The sequence below is a fragment of the Leptonychotes weddellii genome, chromosome 11, assembly GCF_054177405.1.
Source record: "Leptonychotes weddellii isolate Sample4059 chromosome 11, ASM5417740v2, whole genome shotgun sequence".
Taxonomy (NCBI): Eukaryota; Metazoa; Chordata; class Mammalia; order Carnivora; family Phocidae; genus Leptonychotes; species Leptonychotes weddellii.
The window spans coordinates 47,685,024-47,704,927 of record NC_138379.1 but is presented as its reverse complement, the minus strand read 5'-3'; the positions used below and the strand labels follow the sequence as shown (position 1 = coordinate 47,704,927).

General features: G+C 41.3%; 1 protein-coding gene and 1 pseudogene across 9 annotated transcripts in view; one reads left to right on the top strand and one right to left on the bottom strand.

Annotated features, from left to right (window-relative positions):
• Positions 1–281: 281 nt before the first annotated feature.
• PAAF1 (proteasomal ATPase associated factor 1) overlaps positions 282–19,904 on the bottom strand; it is a 43,666-nt gene continuing 24,043 nt past the window's right edge. For 3 of the 9 annotated variants that reach the window (XM_081798804.1, XM_081798807.1, XM_081798806.1), the window contains 6 exons: positions 15,482–15,676; positions 10,381–10,472; positions 8,885–9,000; positions 6,436–6,518; positions 4,150–4,232; positions 282–720 (listed from right to left, as the gene is read on the bottom strand). In XM_081798804.1, coding sequence (XP_081654930.1) covers positions 643–720; positions 4,150–4,232; positions 6,436–6,518; positions 8,885–9,000; positions 10,381–10,472; positions 15,482–15,676 — 647 coding nt within the window. In that variant the 3' untranslated portion in view covers positions 282–642. Of the gene's footprint in view, positions 721–4,149; positions 4,233–6,435; positions 6,519–8,701; positions 8,758–8,884; positions 9,001–10,380; positions 10,473–15,481; positions 15,677–19,904 lie in introns of all 9 variants that reach the window. The other 6 variants (XR_014138735.1, XM_081798805.1, XR_014138737.1 and 3 more) reach the window with 6 other exon arrangements.
• Positions 1,058–1,984, top strand: LOC115939936 (tetraspanin-3 pseudogene; annotated as a pseudogene).

The window sequence follows — 19,904 nt, the reverse complement described above, 5'->3', positions numbered from 1 at the left end:
TACAATGACAGGATTCAACTTTATCACCCGTACATGGACCAGTCAACCATATCACTTTGCCTAGGACTGAAAGTCCCATGTAGCAGAAAACCCCTCAGACCAAGGAAAACTGAGACAGTTGGCTTCCCTACCTGTATAAGAACCTTTCCCAGGTTGCTGCTTAAGGGATAGTTACTGCTAACAAGCAGTCTTTCTCTATGGCCAGGCCAACAGGAAGTGCCTGAGAAAGGAGTTCCATCAACTTGAATGGCTTTTTGCTGGAGTAAGAATATTTAACAAAGTTTTTCAAATTCAGACTCCAAATACATTCTCTTTATTTCCTTCAGAGAACAAGCTTTAGTCCTCTGATCCTTGTAAACACTTAACACAATGGTGTGAAATCAAACTGTAAGCATCCATATCCTTGCCCTGCTGTTAGGGTGAGGGTATATAGGGAGCATGTGTGAGCTTCTTCTTCAGTTTACAGTAGGGCTTGTCAAGGAATGATACTTCCACATGGGCCAATGCAGCTGATTTTCTGTGACTTCCAAAGGGTGCCCCAAACAATAAGGGGCCATGGTCCTTGAGAAGGACTGATGATTATTTTGCTCTTTGTCGATTAGGGCCAATTTTTTCATTAACTGGGAATCCTTTTCCAAGGAGTCAGAGATCAGAGAGCTGATAGCGTCGCACAAGACCATCTCGACAGCATGTGTAGATCTGCTTCTCCCATGTGGCAACCTGGAACACAAGAGTTCACAGCTCAAAGGAAGCCTGGGAGTCTTCCATTTCAAACAGATAGAGCCTTGTCATTGATCCCCATTAGTACAAGTGAGTCTAAGAAGCTCTGCTGACTCCAAAGACAAGAGAAGAATTAGATCCATGGTAGGTGTAGCCGGCTACGATCCACGGCACTTATGAGTCCAGAACAGAGAAACTAATCAGCCAAGTAGAGAGCAGGCCCATTAGTGTGGTGCATAGCTGAGGGCGAGGGTCTGGACCTGGGAAAGGAGATGATCCATAGATGGGCTGGCGTATCCCTGAACCTTGTAAAATTATATTCAAAGAAGTTCTCAATATGTGCCTGTCTGAGGAGGATTTCGTCGACTTCTCAGAGAAGTCTGAGGCTACAGCTGCGTGGAGGAGCGAGGTACGTGCTGGGGCTGCGCGACGGCACCAGGGGCTGCGGTGGGTGGCCCCGAGACTACACAGCTCCCAGTGGGGAGGCTCCACCACCACTGCCACTTGCTTGGTGAGCGCATGGTGTCCGTAGGCTGCCAGTATCATGGCTGGCCCAGCGCGGCATCACCCCCTCCCAAGGCTCCTGGAGTTTCTGAACCTCCTCTCCCGCGTGGCGGGGGAGCTGGCATGCTGGCATTTTAGGCTGGGTGGGAGCCCACGTCTTCTTCACTCATGCTGACTACGACCACTTCTTTGAAGATGTGCACCCTCTCGTCCCTGCCATAATGATCACCGCTGTGGAGCCCCACTTTCCACTTTTGGGCTGACTGGCTACTGTGCCCCAATCTGGGAAAGCTGCTGTAGACTTGCCATGTTTGTCATCATCCTACTCTTGGTTTTTGTTACAGAAGCTATTGTAGTGGTTTTGGGATACATTTACAGAGCAAAGGTGGAAAAATGAGGTTGATCAGAGCATTCAGAAAGTGTGTAAGACCTACAGTGGAACCAACACTACAATGGAACCAACTAGTCAGACTGGAATAATAGGGACTGGTTCAAAGAAACCAAAAACCACAGTGTCCCTCTCAACTGCATCAGAGAGACAGCCAGCAGCTATCATGGCAGGCTGGCCCACTCCTCTGACCTCCATACTGAAGGATGTGAAGCTCTAGGAGTGAAGAAGCAATCAAAAGTCACGGTGCATGTTATCTGGGCAGTGCTGGAAGGTGCAGCTCTTCAGCTGCTAGACATGCTGTGTGCATGCAGCATATTATGCAGGAGCAGAGATCCTGCTTCTGAGCTCCTCACCACTGGTAGAACCTAGGCATAGGACAAAACGCAACTCTGAGCTTTTTAGTCTTGTTCTGATTTGGAAGGTGAATCAAGCAGGTTTACTTTTAGTAGTTAAACCACACATTACACAGGTGTTGGACAGAGCAGCTTGGCTCTTCATGTGCCCACCCATGATTTTCTTTTCCCTTCTCCTATCTGACTCCCCATGTCTCTAAGTTTTTAGGTACGACAGTGAATGTTCTCATTTCGGAACCATTTGTGAGTTCCGTAGTGTGGGAGAATGAGGTGAGGACCTGGGCCTGCTTCTGTTACTTCCGTGCAGTAATAGGACTGCTGCCAAAGTATCACTGGGTCTTTTCAGTCTTCACAACAGAGAACTCTTGGCCAAGGGATTTTGGGGAGAGAAGGGGGAAGCCAGATAAGGTTAAAGTTAATATCAGATTGTGCCCCTCATCAGTGTCCTTTTAAAAAGACATATATTGTAGTTCAATAATATAGCACTGTACAAAATGACCAAAACAGTTCATCTTCAAAATCAGACTGATTTTTGAAAAGTAGAGGTTTTTAATCAAAACTGGCTTTATAGGGGCACCTGGGTGGCTCAGTCGTTAAGCGTCTGCCTTCAGCTCAGGTCATGATCCCAGGGTCCTGGGATCGAGCCCCGCGTCGGGCTCCCTGCTCAGCGGGAAGCCTTCTTCTCCCTCTCCCACTCCCCCTGCTTATGCTCTCTCTCTCGCTGTCTCTGTCAAATAAATAAATAAAATCTTAAAAAAAAAACAAAACTGGCTTTATAGGAACATAACATATGTGCTACTTTTTAAAAACAATTTGTGTGTGTGTGTATGTTGTTGTATGTTTGAGCCCACTCATCAAAAATCTAAACTCATTAGGATTAATGTACTCATGCAGACCAGCAAAACAGTATGTAGATGAGATCTCAGTTCTAAATAGAAAAACCTAATTCAGTAAAGTCTGTATCGTCCCTCAAACAAAGAAAAGAAAAAGCCTGAGACTCAAAGGTTAAGAACCACTAATTTAGCGGAAGAAGCATGAATTCTGGAGGTAGCTTCATCTCAGGTTTGCTAATGTGTACCTACATGACTTAGGGCAACTTTCTCAACCACTCTGGACTCCAGTTTCCTCACTTATAAAATGAAAATGGTATGTTAATTCACAATATAGAACACTATGCAGGAATTTTTAAAAATGAAGTGGATCTATATGCATTTATCTGAAAAGAGCTCTAAGATGTTAATAAAAAAAGTCATAGAACAATACAATACATATAGAATTTCAGTTATGCACAAACTAAAGGTAAAACTGTATTATTTACATAAATACATAAAACAAAGATGTAAGTGCAAATGCTCCAAAAACAGTCTTTTTTTTTAAAGATTTTATTTATTCATTTGAGAGAGAATGAGATAGAGCATGAGATGGGGGAGGGTCAGAGGGAGAAGCAGACTCCCTGCCGAGCAGGGAGCCCGATGCGGAACTCGATCCCGGGACTCCAGGATCACGACCTGAGCCGAAGGCAGTCACTTAACCAACTGAGCCACCCAGGCGCCCCAAAAACAGTCTTGAAAGATACATGCTGAACTGTTAATGCTAGTTACTTCTAGAAAGAAGAGTGGAACTAAAAAGGTCTTAAAGGGGACTTTAAAGTCTGTATAATTTTGTATTGTTTGAATTTTTATAGGTATGTATTAGCTGTATAACTTTTACATTATAAAAACAATATAAATAATAATACCTATACCTCAAGAATAGTAACAACAATGAAATAAGATGATACATGTAAAACATCCAGCACAATGTCTAGTCAATAAATATTACTTCCCCTTTTGTTTTTCTCTTTCTAATCAAATGAGATAACCAGTCTTGAACTTTAAATAATAATAATAATGACAGCTAATCTTTGTAGAAGACTTAAAATTTACAACTATTTTTCACATACATTATCTCATTAATACTTTCATTTTACAGAAGAATTGACAGACTAAGGAGGTAAAATGATTTTTCAAGTTTCTAGAGCTAAAAAGTGGTGAAATCACTTCTGACTCAAAATTCTCACTTCCTTTTATCGCATCTGTAAGTATTTTATCTTCCGGAATGCCCACAAAGTAGCTGGATTCAGTCCCCTCAAAAGCCCTAGATCTCAGGTGAGAATCACCCAGGTGCCTCTCAGGCCTGTACCTTGAACACAGGGTCACAGTCGGCCCCAGTGAGCTCAATGAGATAGTCTAGGTCTTGCTGGACAATGAAACAGCTTCCATCACCTAAAAGTCAAAAAGAAAAATTTAGATAACTAAAAAAAAAGCTGCACACAAAGAGGCTTAAAAAAAAATCAGTATTTTAGTTTATTTCTGTACATCACGAGCCTAAAGAAGATCATCCCAAGACCCAAAATGGCAAACAGGTCTCATTATGTGGGTCAGATAGGAGGATCTACAGTGGCTGCCTAGAATGCTGGGTTAGAGGATTTGAAGGACAAGTACAAGCTCAGTGGGAAGAAGGGCTGTCTTTGATTAGCAATACCTGCCAAGGGCACGGAGCAAGAACCGCAGGCTTATACATCTGATTGCAAACTTACCCTGGACAATGATTTTTAACAGGGAATTGTCTATATAAATGTTTTAATGTGCTCCCAAATTATTCTTCAATCTATAAACTTGACCAGATACATGAGGCAAAGGAGCAAAGTTGTTACACCAAGAAAATAAAAGTATATTTATTTTTAAACTTAATTTTCTTAAAAGACCATGGACAAATGAGACTTGGGATGATCTGTAAACTGAATAAGGTATTTTTTTTGTTATTGTTGTACTTAATATAAAAATAGTTTATGCTAATTGAAGAAAACTTTAAAAACAAAGAAACAGAAGTAAAAAAAAAAATCACTCAATCTACCACTCAAAGATAACTACTGTTAACATTTTTATGTATTTTTCCAATCCTTTTTGTGCAAATTTTTATTTTACATGGTTGAGAGCATACTGCATAAAAGAATTATCTTTATGCATAAAGTTTTTCTGTATCAACATTGTGACTTTGTAAAGAATCCAGGAAAAAAATTTTTTTTAATTTAATTAACCTTTTCAAGCTTTTTAAAATTTGAAAAACTGCTGTCAAAAACAACTGTTAATTAATTTTATTTTATCTGTTAATCTATACCCCAACCAGCAGCATACAGGAAGACCTTATCCTTTCTCGTATTATTATTAAAAATCATCTTTTTTTTTAAATTTAAATTTCACTTTATTAAGTAATCTCTACACTCATCATGGGGCTCAAACTCACAACCCAAGATCAAGAGTTGCACGTTCTACCAACTGAGCCAGCCAGGCACCCCAAAAATCATCTTTTAAATAGAAGAATTATTATTTTTTAGAAATACTTATATTGACAGGTGAAATAATACAATGTCTGTGATATGTTTCAAAATATTACAATGGTTGGGGATTATAAGGGAATGTGTAAAACAAGATGAAACAGGATTAGCTATAAATTGGTAATAGTTGAAACTAGATGATGGGTATATCAGGTTCATTATGCTATTCTCTCTACCTTTGTATCTCCTTTGACAATTTCCATAATAAAAAGTTTCAAAATTGTTTAATCTGGCAATTTCAATCTCCTCTCTAGTGAAAGAGTTACAAAGGACCTCAAAGATCATCTATATCCAACTTCTAAACTAGTACTAAATTCCCTTCACAACACCTTGCATAGTAGCCAACCAGCCTATGCTTCTCCATCCCAAGTTAGTAGTGCTCTCTAAAATGCCAGCTCTCTCTTACTTATATTCAACTGAAATGTGGCTCCTGGTAACTTTCTTTTATTGGTCTTAGTTTCATCCTCTGAAAACAGTTATATTACAATGAATAAGGCACAGTCACTACTTTCAAGGAGTCTGCACTGGGGGGAGATATAGACAATCACAGTGTAGAGTGATAAACACTATATAATAAAAACAATATGCCGAAATATCATGGAGGACCATGCCCCTAGCCCCACCATAGATCACGCATTTAAACCTATGTTTATTTATTTTTAGAGAGAGAGGGGGCATGAATGGGGGAGTAGGGGTGGGATGCGGGGATAGGGGCAGAGGGAGAAAGAATCTTTTTTTTTTTTTTAAGGGGGGGTAGGGAGAGAGGGAGAGAGAATCTCAAGCAGGCTCCACACCCAGCATGGAGTCCAACACGGGGCTCATTCTCACAACCCCAAGATCATGACCTGAGCCAAAATCAAGAGTCAGACACTCAACCAACTGAGCCACCCAGGCGTCCCACGAGACAGAATCTTAAGTAGGCTCCACACAGCATGGAGCCTGATGCGGGGCTCCAACTCACGACCCTGAGATCACAACCTGAGTGAAATCAAGAGTCAGATGCTTAACAGACTGAGCCACCCAGGCACCCCTAACCCTATGTTTAAATGAACTACAGGAAGCCATCTTTGTCAAGGGGCCCCTGGACCCACCGTGGCTAGCAATAAATCCATCTCTGAAACTCAGGAGGGACAGAACTGGTGCTCCTGATCTGTGGATGACTTGTACTGGAGCCCTGGAATTCAAAGAAAAAGGGGCAATTGTACTTTATTTCTTCAAGCAACACTTGACTATATTCAACATATAGTACTAACCACACAAAAGCAAACAGGACAAATGTGGACAGAGATTAAACATTCATATAGTTTCTTTCCTGGCAAGATCCTTAAATGGTAAATCCAGGAAATCACTCAAAACTACCTTGGAGTGAAGTGAATCTAAACATCTCTCTAACTAAACAGGTCATTGAGCTGAATGAACTAAGTCACCACCAATAACTCCAGTTTTTAGGGGAGGCCTGACAGAGTTTAAGATACCACAATGTTAACAATATGTTCATTGTTTTGCTTACAGACAGAATTAAGACAGTTGCGAGAATAAAAAAAAGACAGTTGTGAGAGTTAAAAAAAGACAGGTGTGAGATACTACAAATGTCAGGACTCTGAAATGAAAGAGAAAGGTGAGTGAGAATCAATTTAATATATATGTAAAGCTGATTTTCTTTCTTTTTTTTTAATCTTAAGTAGGCTCTACACCCAACGTGGGGCTCGAACTCATGACCCCGAGATCAAGAGTTGCACACTCTACCAACTGAGCCAGCCAGGTGCCCCTGTAAGACTGATTTTCTTCTTCTTTTTTTTTAAAATATTTTATTTATTTCTTTGAGAGAGAGAGAGCATGAGCAGGGGGAGCGGAAGAGGGAGAAGCAGACTCCCCGATGAGTAGGGAGCCCAACATGGGGCTCAATCCCAGGACCCCAGGATCATGACCTGAGCCGAAGGCAGATGCTTAACCGACTGAGCCACCCAGGCGACACGGCTGATTTTCTAATAGCTATCAGAGATTCCCTGAATCTCCACAGAGGCAAAAACAGGAACAAAAGTAAAGTAATTTAAATTATGGAAGAAATGGTATAAGCTAGTCACCCTTCACTGGAATTTCTTTTTTTTTTTTTTAAAGATTTTATTTATTTGAAGGGCGCCTGGGTGGCTCAGTTGGTTAAGCGACTGCCTTCGGCTCAGGTCATGATCCTGGAGTCCCGGGATCGAGTCCCGCATCGGGCTCCCTGCTCGGCGGGGAGTCTGCTTCTCCCTCTGACCCTCCTCACTCTCATGCTCTCTGTCTCTCATTCTCTCTGTCTCAAATAAATAAATAAAATCTTTAAAAAAAAAAAAAAAAGACTTTATTTATTTGACAGAGAGAGAGCAAGAGAGGAAACACAAGCAGGGGGAGCGGGAGAGGGAGAAGCAGGCTCCCTGCTGAGCAGGGAGCCCGATGCGGGACTTGATCCCAGGATCCTGGGATCATGACCCGAGCTAAAGGCAGACGCTTAACAACTGAGCCATCCAGGCACCCGCTCACTGGAATTTCTTTACTGCCCTTGGAATAAAGTCCAAACTCCTTCGGATGTATGCAAGTTCTTTTCCTGTATGGCATCACTTCTCACTGCTACCCTGCCTGCAGGGTATGTATTTGTCATATTGAACTACTCAAGGATCCCTGAAAGTGCCATACTTCCACACATTTTCACACTTCTCTATACGCTCTTCTACCTAGGGCAGATCCTTCTTTTCATTTGGTAACTTCCTACTGGACAAGATCCAATTAAAGCTTCATTTCCTTGGAGAAGCAGTCCCACCTTCTTCTTTCTTCTTCTCAGTGCTTTCTCAAATTCCTGTGTAGAGTCCTGTCAGCCCACCAATCACACTGTATCACCAACATCTTTTACTTGCCCATCTTTACTGTTAGACTCCAAGTGCCTCAAAGGCAGAATCTGTATCTTTTATTTCTGCTTTTCAGTGCCCTACACAATGTCTGGTCCCCACAAAAGCCATTCAATAAATGTCAACTGAACAAAAGAAAGGAAATGGAAGGAGGAAGGGACAGAATTGGAGAAATAGTTAAATCCTGGGATGGAGAGGTTGTGTTATTCTCTCTGGGTATCTTTAAGACCAGAATAAAGCCTGTTTCAGACAGGTTATGATCAAAGCCAAACAAAGAAACACAGCTGGTTTACTTGAACTAAAAATGATCAATCTTAGGCCAACCCAGATTTAATACCACTGAGAAAATTACTGAGCTCCTTAAAATTAAAAGTTCTATACAATCATTTTAAGGGAAATGTTAGTTCATTATTTAAGCTTAGATTCCAAAGTCATCATTACACTAGGACAATCATGACAGCACGAATCAAATTACCTTTTAATACGATTCCAGGAATAATAAGAACAATCAGACAACTCACACCGGAAAACCTTTATAAATGGAAAAATATACCCTTGATTCAACAGTCATCTACATGCCATGCTAAATCACTGTTAAAGCTAATAAAAATTTCCACTCTGTAGAAGACCTGCATCATGCAAATGAATGGTGACTCACCTTGGACTCCTCACGTCCAGCTGATAAATGTTTCCATCCTGTGTCCCAGCCAACAGCAAGAAGCCAGAGAGAAAAGTGCAGCAGTTGAAGGCATCTGAGCCAACAAAGAGGAACACCTGGGAATAAGCAGGAGCCAAAACTGCTGCTTAAAGATTAATTTGTTTTCAGAAATAAACAGGCACCAAAAAAAAGAAAATTTTCCTATTTTTGGAGACATTTTCTTTCTTCTCCCTTTAAGCACTCTGCATCTAAACAAAGTACTCAGCAACGACTGAGGAGGAGCCCCTTCCAGGAATTTGGGAACCTGAGGCTCCCCAAGGACTTCGGCAGTGTATGTACGACCACACCCAGAAGAGGCGGCAGTTTCCAGACTATTGCCCCTCAACACACTGACTCACAGGACCCTCAGTACCCAACATCTTTCTCCTCCCGCTTCTCATTACAACCCTCCATTTGAGAAACACTTGCAATTCACACATTTAAATTTTGTTTCATGTCACTGCTGACAACCTTTTGAAGGGAGACTCTATGTAGGAAAAGAAACAAGCTTAAATAAAGTGGCAATTTAAAGAATTAGAATTCTCCCCATGTGCCTGAAAAAAAGGAATCATCAGATTTTTATTTACTCTCTACTGTTAGCTCAATCTGATCATTTCTCCCTCAAGTATTCTAAAAAGGAAAGAAAAAAACCAAACCTGGCCCAACAAACAAAACCTGTGATTTCCCTTCAGAAGGAAAAGCAGTGCAGAGGTGATACAATCAGAAAGACTGATGTTCCTGGAATGTCATTTCTGAAAATGGAAACATCACTAGAATAATGAAGTAACAAGGAGAAATGAAAATACAAAACCTGTGGCCAACCCAAATCATTAAAGTTGTCTGGGTGAGGTTGACAGGAGCTGGAAAGAAATTTTAAAAATCAAATCCCAGGGAACTCCGGGCTTAACGAAGAGTACAGTGTGCCCAGCAAAACCTCAGAGGCAGAAGGAAGAAAATTCAACTAATTCTTCCATAAAAGACATTCTGGTCACTAACTGATCAAGAGCCCTGAATGCATGAGTCCTTGACTCAGAATTGCTTCATGTTACCTTGGATATGGAAGGGAATCTACACAACCTCATCATTTTATACATAGCACACTAAGGCCCAGAGAGAAAGTGACTTAGAGGTCACAAAGAAGTAGAGCATTTAATCCTCATCATATAATCCTACAAGGTGAGTACTACTATGCCCAGTTTAGTGATGAGGAAACTGAGGCTCAGAATGGTTAAGTAACCTATTAAATATCACAGCCATTGTGGAAGAGCTAGGACATTAATGTTGTCCTTACTCCAAATTCCATGCTCTTAATCATTACACTCTATTGCCCCTTACTCCTGCAGCTTTCTCAAAAGGTGAACACAGGGAGCAAGCAGAAATGTTTCCAAAACCCCTTTCCAAAAATCAGAGTGATCCAGGATGCCCCAGAGTTCAAAAGTCTTAGAGGAACCACTTGCCGGCTGCCTGCTCTGCAGTCCCAAGCACTGAAGTTTCTTATCTTCCCGTGCCAATAGCAGCATTTTCGACTCTGTTCCAACCTCCCGTTCACCTGCATGACAGATAAACCATGTCAACAATGGGCTAGGCTGATCAGCTGGCAGGGCCAGAAAGCACAGATCCTGATAGCTGTTTACTGAATTCTTGTTAGTGATTAACATACTAACTTAAAAAAAAACTTTTCTTATGTTCTATATCTTGACTGTTTGTATTGTTTATATGACTGTACACATTTGTCAAAACTCACAGAACTGATCATTTAAAAGGGTGACTTTCAGGCACCTGGCTGGCTCAGTTGGTAGTGCATGCAACTCTTGATCTCAGGGCTATAACTTCAAGCCCCATGTTAGGGATAACAGATTACTTAATAAAATCAGTTATTATTATTTTTTTAGATTTTATTTATTTACTTGAGAGAGAGAGTGCACATGGGGAGGGGCAGAGGGAGAGGGAGAAAGAATCTGAAGCAGACTCCACAGTGAGCACAGAGCCCAACACGGGGCTTGATCCCACAACCGCAAGATCATGACCTGAGCAGAAACCAAGAGTCAGATGGCCAACCGACTGAGCCACCCAGGTACCTCTAAATAAGTTAATTAAAAACAAATAATAAAATAAAATAAAAAGGGTAACTTTTACTTCATTAAGTCCTTTGCAATGTGACATGATACCGTATTAGGAGCAGGGGTACAATGTTGAACAAAACAGTCTCTGACCTCAAGGCTCTTACGGTCTGGAGTAAATGAAATTTATTCATTAACTAAACAAATCTTTAATGAGGGTCTACTATGTATCAAACACTATTCTATGTGCTAAGGAAATAGTAATATACAGACAGGGTCCTTACTCTCAAGAATTCTAGTGGAAATAGGAAATAGTGGGATAGGTAAATAAACAAACAGGATATTTTCAGACAGTGATGAATTCCACAAAGGAAATAAAACAGGAAAATCTAATCAATAGTGAGTAGATGGTGGAAGGCTGAGTGAGGAAAGGTAATTTTAAATTTAAACTTTAACTGTAAAAAAACTCCATGAAGGGGTACCTGGGTGGCACAGTCAGTTAAGCATCGACTCTTCATTTCGGCTTAGGTCGTGATCTCAGGGTCATGAGATCGAGCCCCACATCAGCTCTGTGCTCAGTGTGGAGTCTGCTTAAGACTCTCTCTCCCTCTGCCCCCACCAAAAATAAATCTTTTAAAAAACCCCATGGAGGGGCGCCTGGGTGGCTCAGTCGTTAAGCGTCTGCCTTCAGCTCAGGTCATGATCCCAGGGTCCTGGGATCGAGTCCTACATCGGGCTCCCTGCTCAGCAGGAAGTCTGCTTCTCCCTCTCCCACTCCCCCTGCTTGTGTTCCCGCTCTCGCTATCTTTCTCTCTGTCAAATAAATAAATAAAATCTTTAAAAAAAAAAAACAACAACCCATGGAGGCCACTTTTCAACTGAGACCTGAATGGTAACCAGAAACTAGTTGTGCAAAGAGCTTTGCGAAGTATGGGCAGTATGACATGAAGCTGGAAAGGAATACAGAGGTCAGAAAGTGTGTTTGTGATAAGCCAAGTGAAGGGGATAGGATTTTAATATAAGTATAAAAGGAGGTCACTGGAGAAGAGTAGGGACAAAGGAGAGCAACATGACTTGATTTGTGCTTTTTTTAAATGACAACAAATGGTTGCTCTGAGGACAATGGATTATAGCAGACTAGTACAGGGGCACCTGGGTGGCTCAGTCAGTTAAGCATCTGCCTTCGGCTCGGGTCATGATCTCGGGGTCCTGGAATCAGGCCCAAGTCGGGCTCTCTGCTCTCCCTCTCTCTCTCAAATAAATAAATAAAATCTTAAAAAAATATACATATATATACATATATTTTCATTTAAATTACTTTAAATCGGGATGCCTGGGTGGCTCAGTCAGTTGAGTGTCTGCATTTGGCTCAGGTTGTGATCCTGGGGTCCTGGGATCGAATCCCCATGGGGCTCCCTGCTCCTTGCTTAGTGGGGAGACTGCTTCTCCCTCTGCCTGCTGTTCCCCCTGCTTGTGTGCACTCTCTCTGACAAATAAATAATAAATAAAATCTTTAAAAAAAATTACTTTAAATCAATGAATTTTTATTTATTTATTTTTATTTTTTTAAAGATTTTTATTTATTTATTTGACAGAGAGAGACACAGCGAGAGAGGGAACACAAGCAGGGGGAGTGGGAGAGGGAGAAGCAGGCTCCCGCAGAGCAGGGAGCCCAATGCAGGACTCAATCCCAGGACCGTGGGATCATGACCTGAGCTGAAGGCAGTCGCTTGACCAACTGAGCCACCCAGGCGCCCTAAATCAACGAATTTTTATTTTTTTTTTTTAAAGATTTTATTTATTTATTTGAGAGAGAGAGAGAATGAGAGAGAGCACATGAGAGGAGGGAGGGTCAGAGGGAGAAGGAGACCCCCCGCTGAGCAGGGAGCCCGATGCGGGACTCGATCCAGGGACTCCAGGATCATGACCTGAGCTGAAGGCAGTCGCTTAACCAACTGAGCCACCCAGGCACCCCTAAATCAACGAATTTTTAAAAACTTAACCTTGTTGGGGCGCCTGGGTGGCTCAGTCGTTAAGTGTCTGTCTTCGGCTCAGGTCATGGTCCCAGGGTCCTGGGATTGAGTCCCGCATCGGGCTCGCCGCTCTGCGGGAAGCCTGCTTCTCCCTCTCCCACTCCCTCTGCTTGTGTTCCCTCTCACTGTCTCTGTCAAATAAATAAATAAAATCTTAAAAAAAAAAAAAAAAACTTAACCTTGTTTTAAGTAATATTTGTGGGATATATTAGGTTTGAAGTAAAATGTGTGCGTGTTAAATATATAACTATTAAAGATGTGTACTGCCTGAAATTATCTTATCACTAATTGCACATGTATCACACTTTGGGAAAAAGACTCATCCTATTAATTCCAAAGACAGTTCAGGGAACATCTGGTGGTCAGCAATAGTTTTAGTTCTTGGACCACAGTACACCCACATGGGAAGTTTAAGATGGGAGAGTACTTACAGTGTGTCAAAAGTCAAGGGCAAAATTAACCCAAATCAGTTGAAAACATATGTCCACATAACAACATGCACAGAGATATTTATAGCAGCTTTTTTCATATTCGCCAAAACTTGGAAGCAACCAAGATGTCCTTTAGCAGGTGAATGGATAAATAAACCGAGGTACATCCAGACAATGGAATATTATTCAGTGCTAAAAAGCCATAAAAAGATATGGAGGAACCTTGAATGCTTATTACTAAATAAAAGAAACCAATCTGAAAAGACTACACAGTTTATGATTCCAACTGTGACATTCTGGAAAAGGCAAAATCATGGACACAGTAAAAATATCATTGTTTGCCAAGGGTTATAGGAGAGGAAGGGATGAATTGGTAGAGCACAAAGGATTTTTCAGGCAGTGAATCTTCTGTATGATACTATAATAGATACATGTCATTATACATTTGTCCAAATCCATAGAATGTACAACACCAAAAATGAACCTAAAATAAATTATTTGAGTGATAATGATATGTCAATGTAGGTTTATCAATTGTAACAAATATACCACTCTGGTGAGGGATGTTGATAAAACTGATAATCAGGGAGGGTGTCTGGAGCAGAGGGTGTATGCACAAGTGTGAGCGGGTGGAGGGGCAGAGGGAGAGGGAGAGAGAGAATCCTTTTTTTTTTTTTTTTTAAGATTTTATTTATTTTTTTGACACAGAGAGAGAGATAGCGAGAGCAGGAACACAAGCAGGGGGAGTGGGAGAGGGAGAAGCAGGCCTCCCGCTGAGTAGGGAGCCCGATGTGGGACTTGATCCCAGGACCCTGGGATCACAACCTGAGCCAAAGGCAGATGCTTAACAACTGAGCCACCCAGCCACCCGAGAGAGAATCCTTAAGCAGATTCTGCACTGAGCGTGGAGCCCGACACGGGGCTCAATCTCATGACCCTGAGATCACAACCTGACCCAAAACTAAGAGTTGGACACTTAACCAACTGAGCCACCCAGGCACCCCCAAAACTGCACTTTCTGCTCAATTTTGCTGTACACCTAAAGTTGCTCTAAAAAATAAAGTCTTTTCTTAAAGATTTTATTTTTAAGTAAACCTTACACCCAATATGGGGCTTGAATACACAACCCCAATATCAAGAGTCACACGTTCCACTGACTAAGCCAGCCAAGTGCCCCTAAAGATTTTTTTTTTAAAGACTTTATTTATTCATTTGAGAGAGAGACAAAGAGAGCACAAGCAGGGAGAGAGGCAGAGGGAGAGGGAGAAGCAGACTCCCCTCTAAGCCGGGATCCCGACGTGGGGCTCAATCCCAGGACCTGGAGATCATGACCCCAGCCGAAGGCAGACACTTAACCATCTGAGCCACCCAGGTGGCCCTGCCCCTAAAGATTTTTTTTAAGTAATCTCTACACCCAACATGGGGCTCAAACTTAAAACGCAGAGATCAAGAGTTGTATACTCTACCAACTGAGCCAGCCAGGCGCCCCCCACTACTACTACTCTTAATCCAACCTCTGACCCAGCCAAACATATGTTTCTACCCAACAGTCAATTTCAACTCCAAACTATTTTAATGTGAACTGACCCTAGCCCTACCCGCAGCTCCCATTCTCCCATCCTTCTCATTCTTGTCTATTCAACTCAAATTCATCCTCCAAGGTTCAAGTCAACTTCTTTGTGACACCTTTCTCATCTACACTAACCTAAAATATGAAATACTCAAAACTATTTTACTTGCATTAAGAATTATTAAGTTGTTTCAGCTAAAATTCTTTTGTTTTTTATAGGCATCAGTCTCATCTGCTAAACTAGATTGTACTTACTCAAATGTAGTTAACAATGACATATACTTCCTCTGTAGATTCCAAAGCAATAGAAACATAGTAGGTATGCATTAAATATTAAACTTATGGTGAAAATACAAATACCAGCCAAAAAGCAAGGAAAGATGAGGAAGAAAAGGAGAAGCTAAGGCAAACACTGAAGGTTCCTAAGGAAACAAAACAAGCTCAACATATCGTTATCAACTTACTTGGCGTCTGCTCAGGGGAGCCGAGGTTTATGGAGTTGTCAGCAGCACCCACAGCCACTCCATTAATGGAAGAACCACAGTCTGCAATGACTCCCAGGCAGGCTGAGCGCCCACAATCCCAAAGTCGTGCTGTCCCGTCTCGAGAACCAGACACCACATTCCTCCCCTGATCAACAATGGCTGTATCCAGAATACCTGGCAAGAGAAAAAAAAAGCCCCTAAGATGGAATGGGTGGTAAAGGAACTACAAGAGCAGAGAAGATGGATCGGCATAAATAACTCCAGTGCTTCACAAACGTGTACTGGATATGTACTATATGCTGGGCAAGTTCAAGTGCTAGAAAAACAGAACAGAGTCCTTGCTTCCCAATAGTTCAAAGACTAGCCCTTAGAGACAGAGATGGAAAAAGGTTTGGATTTCTTAGTGGAGTGTCCTAGAACAGTGATTTTCAGTTTTAATTTTGGCTTTAAAACATGTGTTTTAAATAAAAATTAAGAAGACATCTTAGTTCAGTTTGAAAGTCACTGTCTTATTGCTTCCACTGAGAACTAACTGAAAGGATTAATCTCCCAATCTTTTTTTTTTTTTTTTAAGATTTTATTTATTTATTTGAGACAGAATGAGAGAGAGAGAGAGCTCATGAGAGGGGGGAGGGTCAGAGGGAGAAGCAGACTCCCCGCCGAGCAGGGAGCCCAATGCGGGACTCGATCCCGGGACTCCAGGATCATGACCTGAGCCGAAGGCAGTCGCTTAACCAACTGAGCCACCCAGGCGCCCTTAATCTCCCAATCTTAAAAAAAGATGTGACTTCTGGTCTGGCCAAGAGACAGTAGCCCCATTTCTCCCAGGTGCTTCCCCTTATAACCGAAAAAAAGCTGGACATAAGACAGGAAGTATAAGAAGACTGAAAGGAGCACCTGGGTGGCTCAGTCGTTGAGCGTCTGCCTTCGGCTTGGGTCATGATCCCAGGGTCCTGGGATCGAGTCCCACATCGGGCTCCCTGCTCAGCGGGAGGCCTGCTTCTCCCTCTCCCATTCCCACTGCTTGTGTTCCCTCTCTCGCTGTCTCTCTCTGTCAAATAAATAAATCTTTAAAAAAAAAAAAAAGAAGTCTGAAGGACGGAAAGAAGGTCACCTAGGGACCTGAGGACTTGAAGAACAACAGGGTAACAAATTCCCTGGATTTCCTTATTGCTTCCCATACAATCCTGGATAGGATACTGCAGAAGCCTCCAACAAGGAATTGATTAAAAAAACAAACAAACATGCACAAATTAAAACAAAAACAAAACAACCCAAATCCAAGAAATGTCTGTTGCAAAAGCCTGGAAAAGAGGTGGCCTAACAGAAAATGTTGGCAATTTACTCAAAGAGCAAGAGAAAAACTGCTACTTTCCCTTCCCCAAGGTCAGTGAGACTAAATAGGGAGTGCTCTTCTACCCTACTCCCACTGAAGCAGGAGGCAGCAGTCCAATTCCCTTGACCCTTGACAGCGATCAGACCCAGCAGGGTGCTGCCAGGATGGTCCAGTGGTGAGCTGAGCCCCTACCCTGACCTGGCAATAACAGGTGGAAAGAGAAAAAACAAAGTAGTGGGAAGTAGCACTCTACTTTCTCCCAACCCCCTCTTACAATATGGTGGCAACTAGTATGGGTCTCTTCACTCTTAGATGACAAGAATAAAAGAAAGAGGAACCCTACAGGAGCTGGAACCTATGACAAATTACTCTAGAAAGAAGCTATGAAAGTAGTAGGCAGCTCTTGTAAGAGAAGCTGCCAGAGCAAAGACCTACCTGAAGCCACAAAGGCTTTAGCTATCAAACCAAACTGATACAAGTCCTCAAGATAAAAACCAAGATAAAAACCAAGATAAAAAAGCACTGCCTCCAAGAAAAGATTCAGCTGAATCACATATAAACATCCTAGCCAATGTCTGGGAAATAAGAATGTTAAGTGAAACTATGACTAAAATAAGTATTAATAAGAAATAGAGCAACATTTATATATCTAGGAATGTTTTTAACCAATTTACTCTATTAAGATTATCTAGTTTTATTATTACTATTATTTTTTTTAAAGATTTTATTTATTTATTTCACAGAGAGAAACACAGCGAGAGAGGGAACACAAGCAGGGGGAGTGGGAAAGGGAGAAGCAGGCTTCCTGCCGAGCAGGGAGCCTGATGCGGGGCTCGATCCCAGGACCCTGGGACCATGACCTGAGCCGAAGGCAGACGCTTAACGACTGAGCCACCCAGGTGCCCTAGTTTTATTATTATATGAAGCTGGTTTAATGTTGCTAGGAAGCAAACACACACATACGAGGAAGGAGAAATGTACGTGTGTGTGTGTGTGTTTGTGCATGGAAAGAGTAATGGCTGCGACTCAGATCTCAGAAAAAATGAGCCTTGAAGCACTTACTATTACTTGGAAGCAGCATATCCTATTTCAAAGAAAATATAGGAGTTTGAAAATAATGGCCTAAGTGCTGAAAATGCAACCTGACCTCCTAAAATTATTCCACAAATGTAAGCAGTTTTCCTACCATGGTGAGCAAAAAACTCAACCAATCAGCTACAGTGGTGTTTCATTTGGCCTCAACGTTTTCATAGATTATGAATGATCTGGTGCTTATTAGAAATAATTATGATTATTTTTTTTATAAAGATTTTTATTTATTTATTTGACAGAGAGAGAGACAGCGAGAGAGGGAACACAAGCAAGGAGAGTGTGAGAGGGAGAAGCAGGCTTCCCGCAGAGCGAGGAGCCCGATGCGGGGCTCGATCCCAGGACCCTGGGATCATGACCTGAGCCGAAGGCAGACGCTTAACGACTGAGCCACCCAGGCGCCCCAGAAATAATTATGATTATTAAATTATTATTACTCAAAGGATTGTATTATATAAACCTCCAAATTCACCAACCTAATTAAATGGCCTGTGCAATTTAAAAACTTCAAACTAAAGTATACCTTAGAGCTACTTAGAAGACTCATATACAGTAGTCTTCCCTTATCTACAGTGTCACTTTCTCTGGTCAAACACGGGATGTGAATCACATCACTTTACCCAGCATATCCACGCAGTATCCATTTGCCTGTTACATATCATAGGTTTGTACATATAGGAAAAGATAGTATATACACGGTTTGGTACTATCTGCAGTTTCAGGCATCCACTGGAGGTCTTGGAACGTATCCCCCATGGATAAAGGGGGACTACTGTATTACAAAGACAAAATTACTTTTAGTTTATCTTTTCATCAGAAGGATTTAAAAACATACACAAATCTCATCTCTGCTTGTTAAAGAACACAGTAATTCTTTATTTACATATAAAATATGTATCTAAAAATATAAGGGAAAACCAATTACATATTAACTAGGATCATATTTGTTGCTACTGGAAAAATTCTATTAGAATTAGAATTAGTCTATTCTATTAGAAATAACAATTTCTGTTTTTCACATATGACAAGTATGTTAAAACATCACAAAGCTCACCCCCCCGCCTGGGATTAAAGTTTAGCTTTATATTTTATATGAACAATAACATTTATTGTGCACTTATAATACCAGCGATTATGCTAAATCCTTCACATGCAACATCTCATTTAATACTGCTATCCCCATTTTACATGAGGAAACTAAGGCTCAGAATGGTTAAGCAACTTTCTGAGGTCATACAGATTATAGGTGGAAGAATTAAGATTTAAACCAAGATTTACATGTCTCCAAATCCCATGCTTAAACACCCTACATACTGTCTCACTTACTACCATATTTTCATACGCTAGAAGCAATAAGAAAGCCAGGGACTTAATTAAACTAACCAAAGTTTATCCTTTACACAAGATCTTTATACAGAGCTACTTTGTTAGCGTCCTAATGGTTCCTTGCAATAAGCATCAGGCTATGTTCAGTCCAGTGTTCCTGGTGGTTTCTTTTATGTCTCACTTGCCAAGACTTAACCTAGGCAATAAAAGACCATGTTCACTTTCAACACTCACTATCTTCTTTTGGGGCGGAGCGGCAGCAAAGCAAGGTTTATCGACCAATAGCAAAGTGATCATACAAAGCTTCCGATGAGGGAGGGGACCCCAGAGGATTGCCCAACACTCACTATCTTCTGTTTCTCTTATTTAGTCACCACTTGTGAAACCACTAAAGATCATACATGCAGGTAATAATTTTTATTCTATTTTTTATGTAGTTCATGGCCTTTGCTAATAAACATGCTTCAAAATTTTGTAACTAAAGAGATTAAAAAAGGAGCCATACAACGAAACTTGGAATTCATTCGGCTGGAGTGACCCATATGCTGCTAAACTATCAGAGATTAATTTTGATTTTCTGTACTGTGGAAGAACGGGCAACACCAAATCTGGCCTTACTTTACAGAACTACCTGGGCAGGAGCATTCAAGA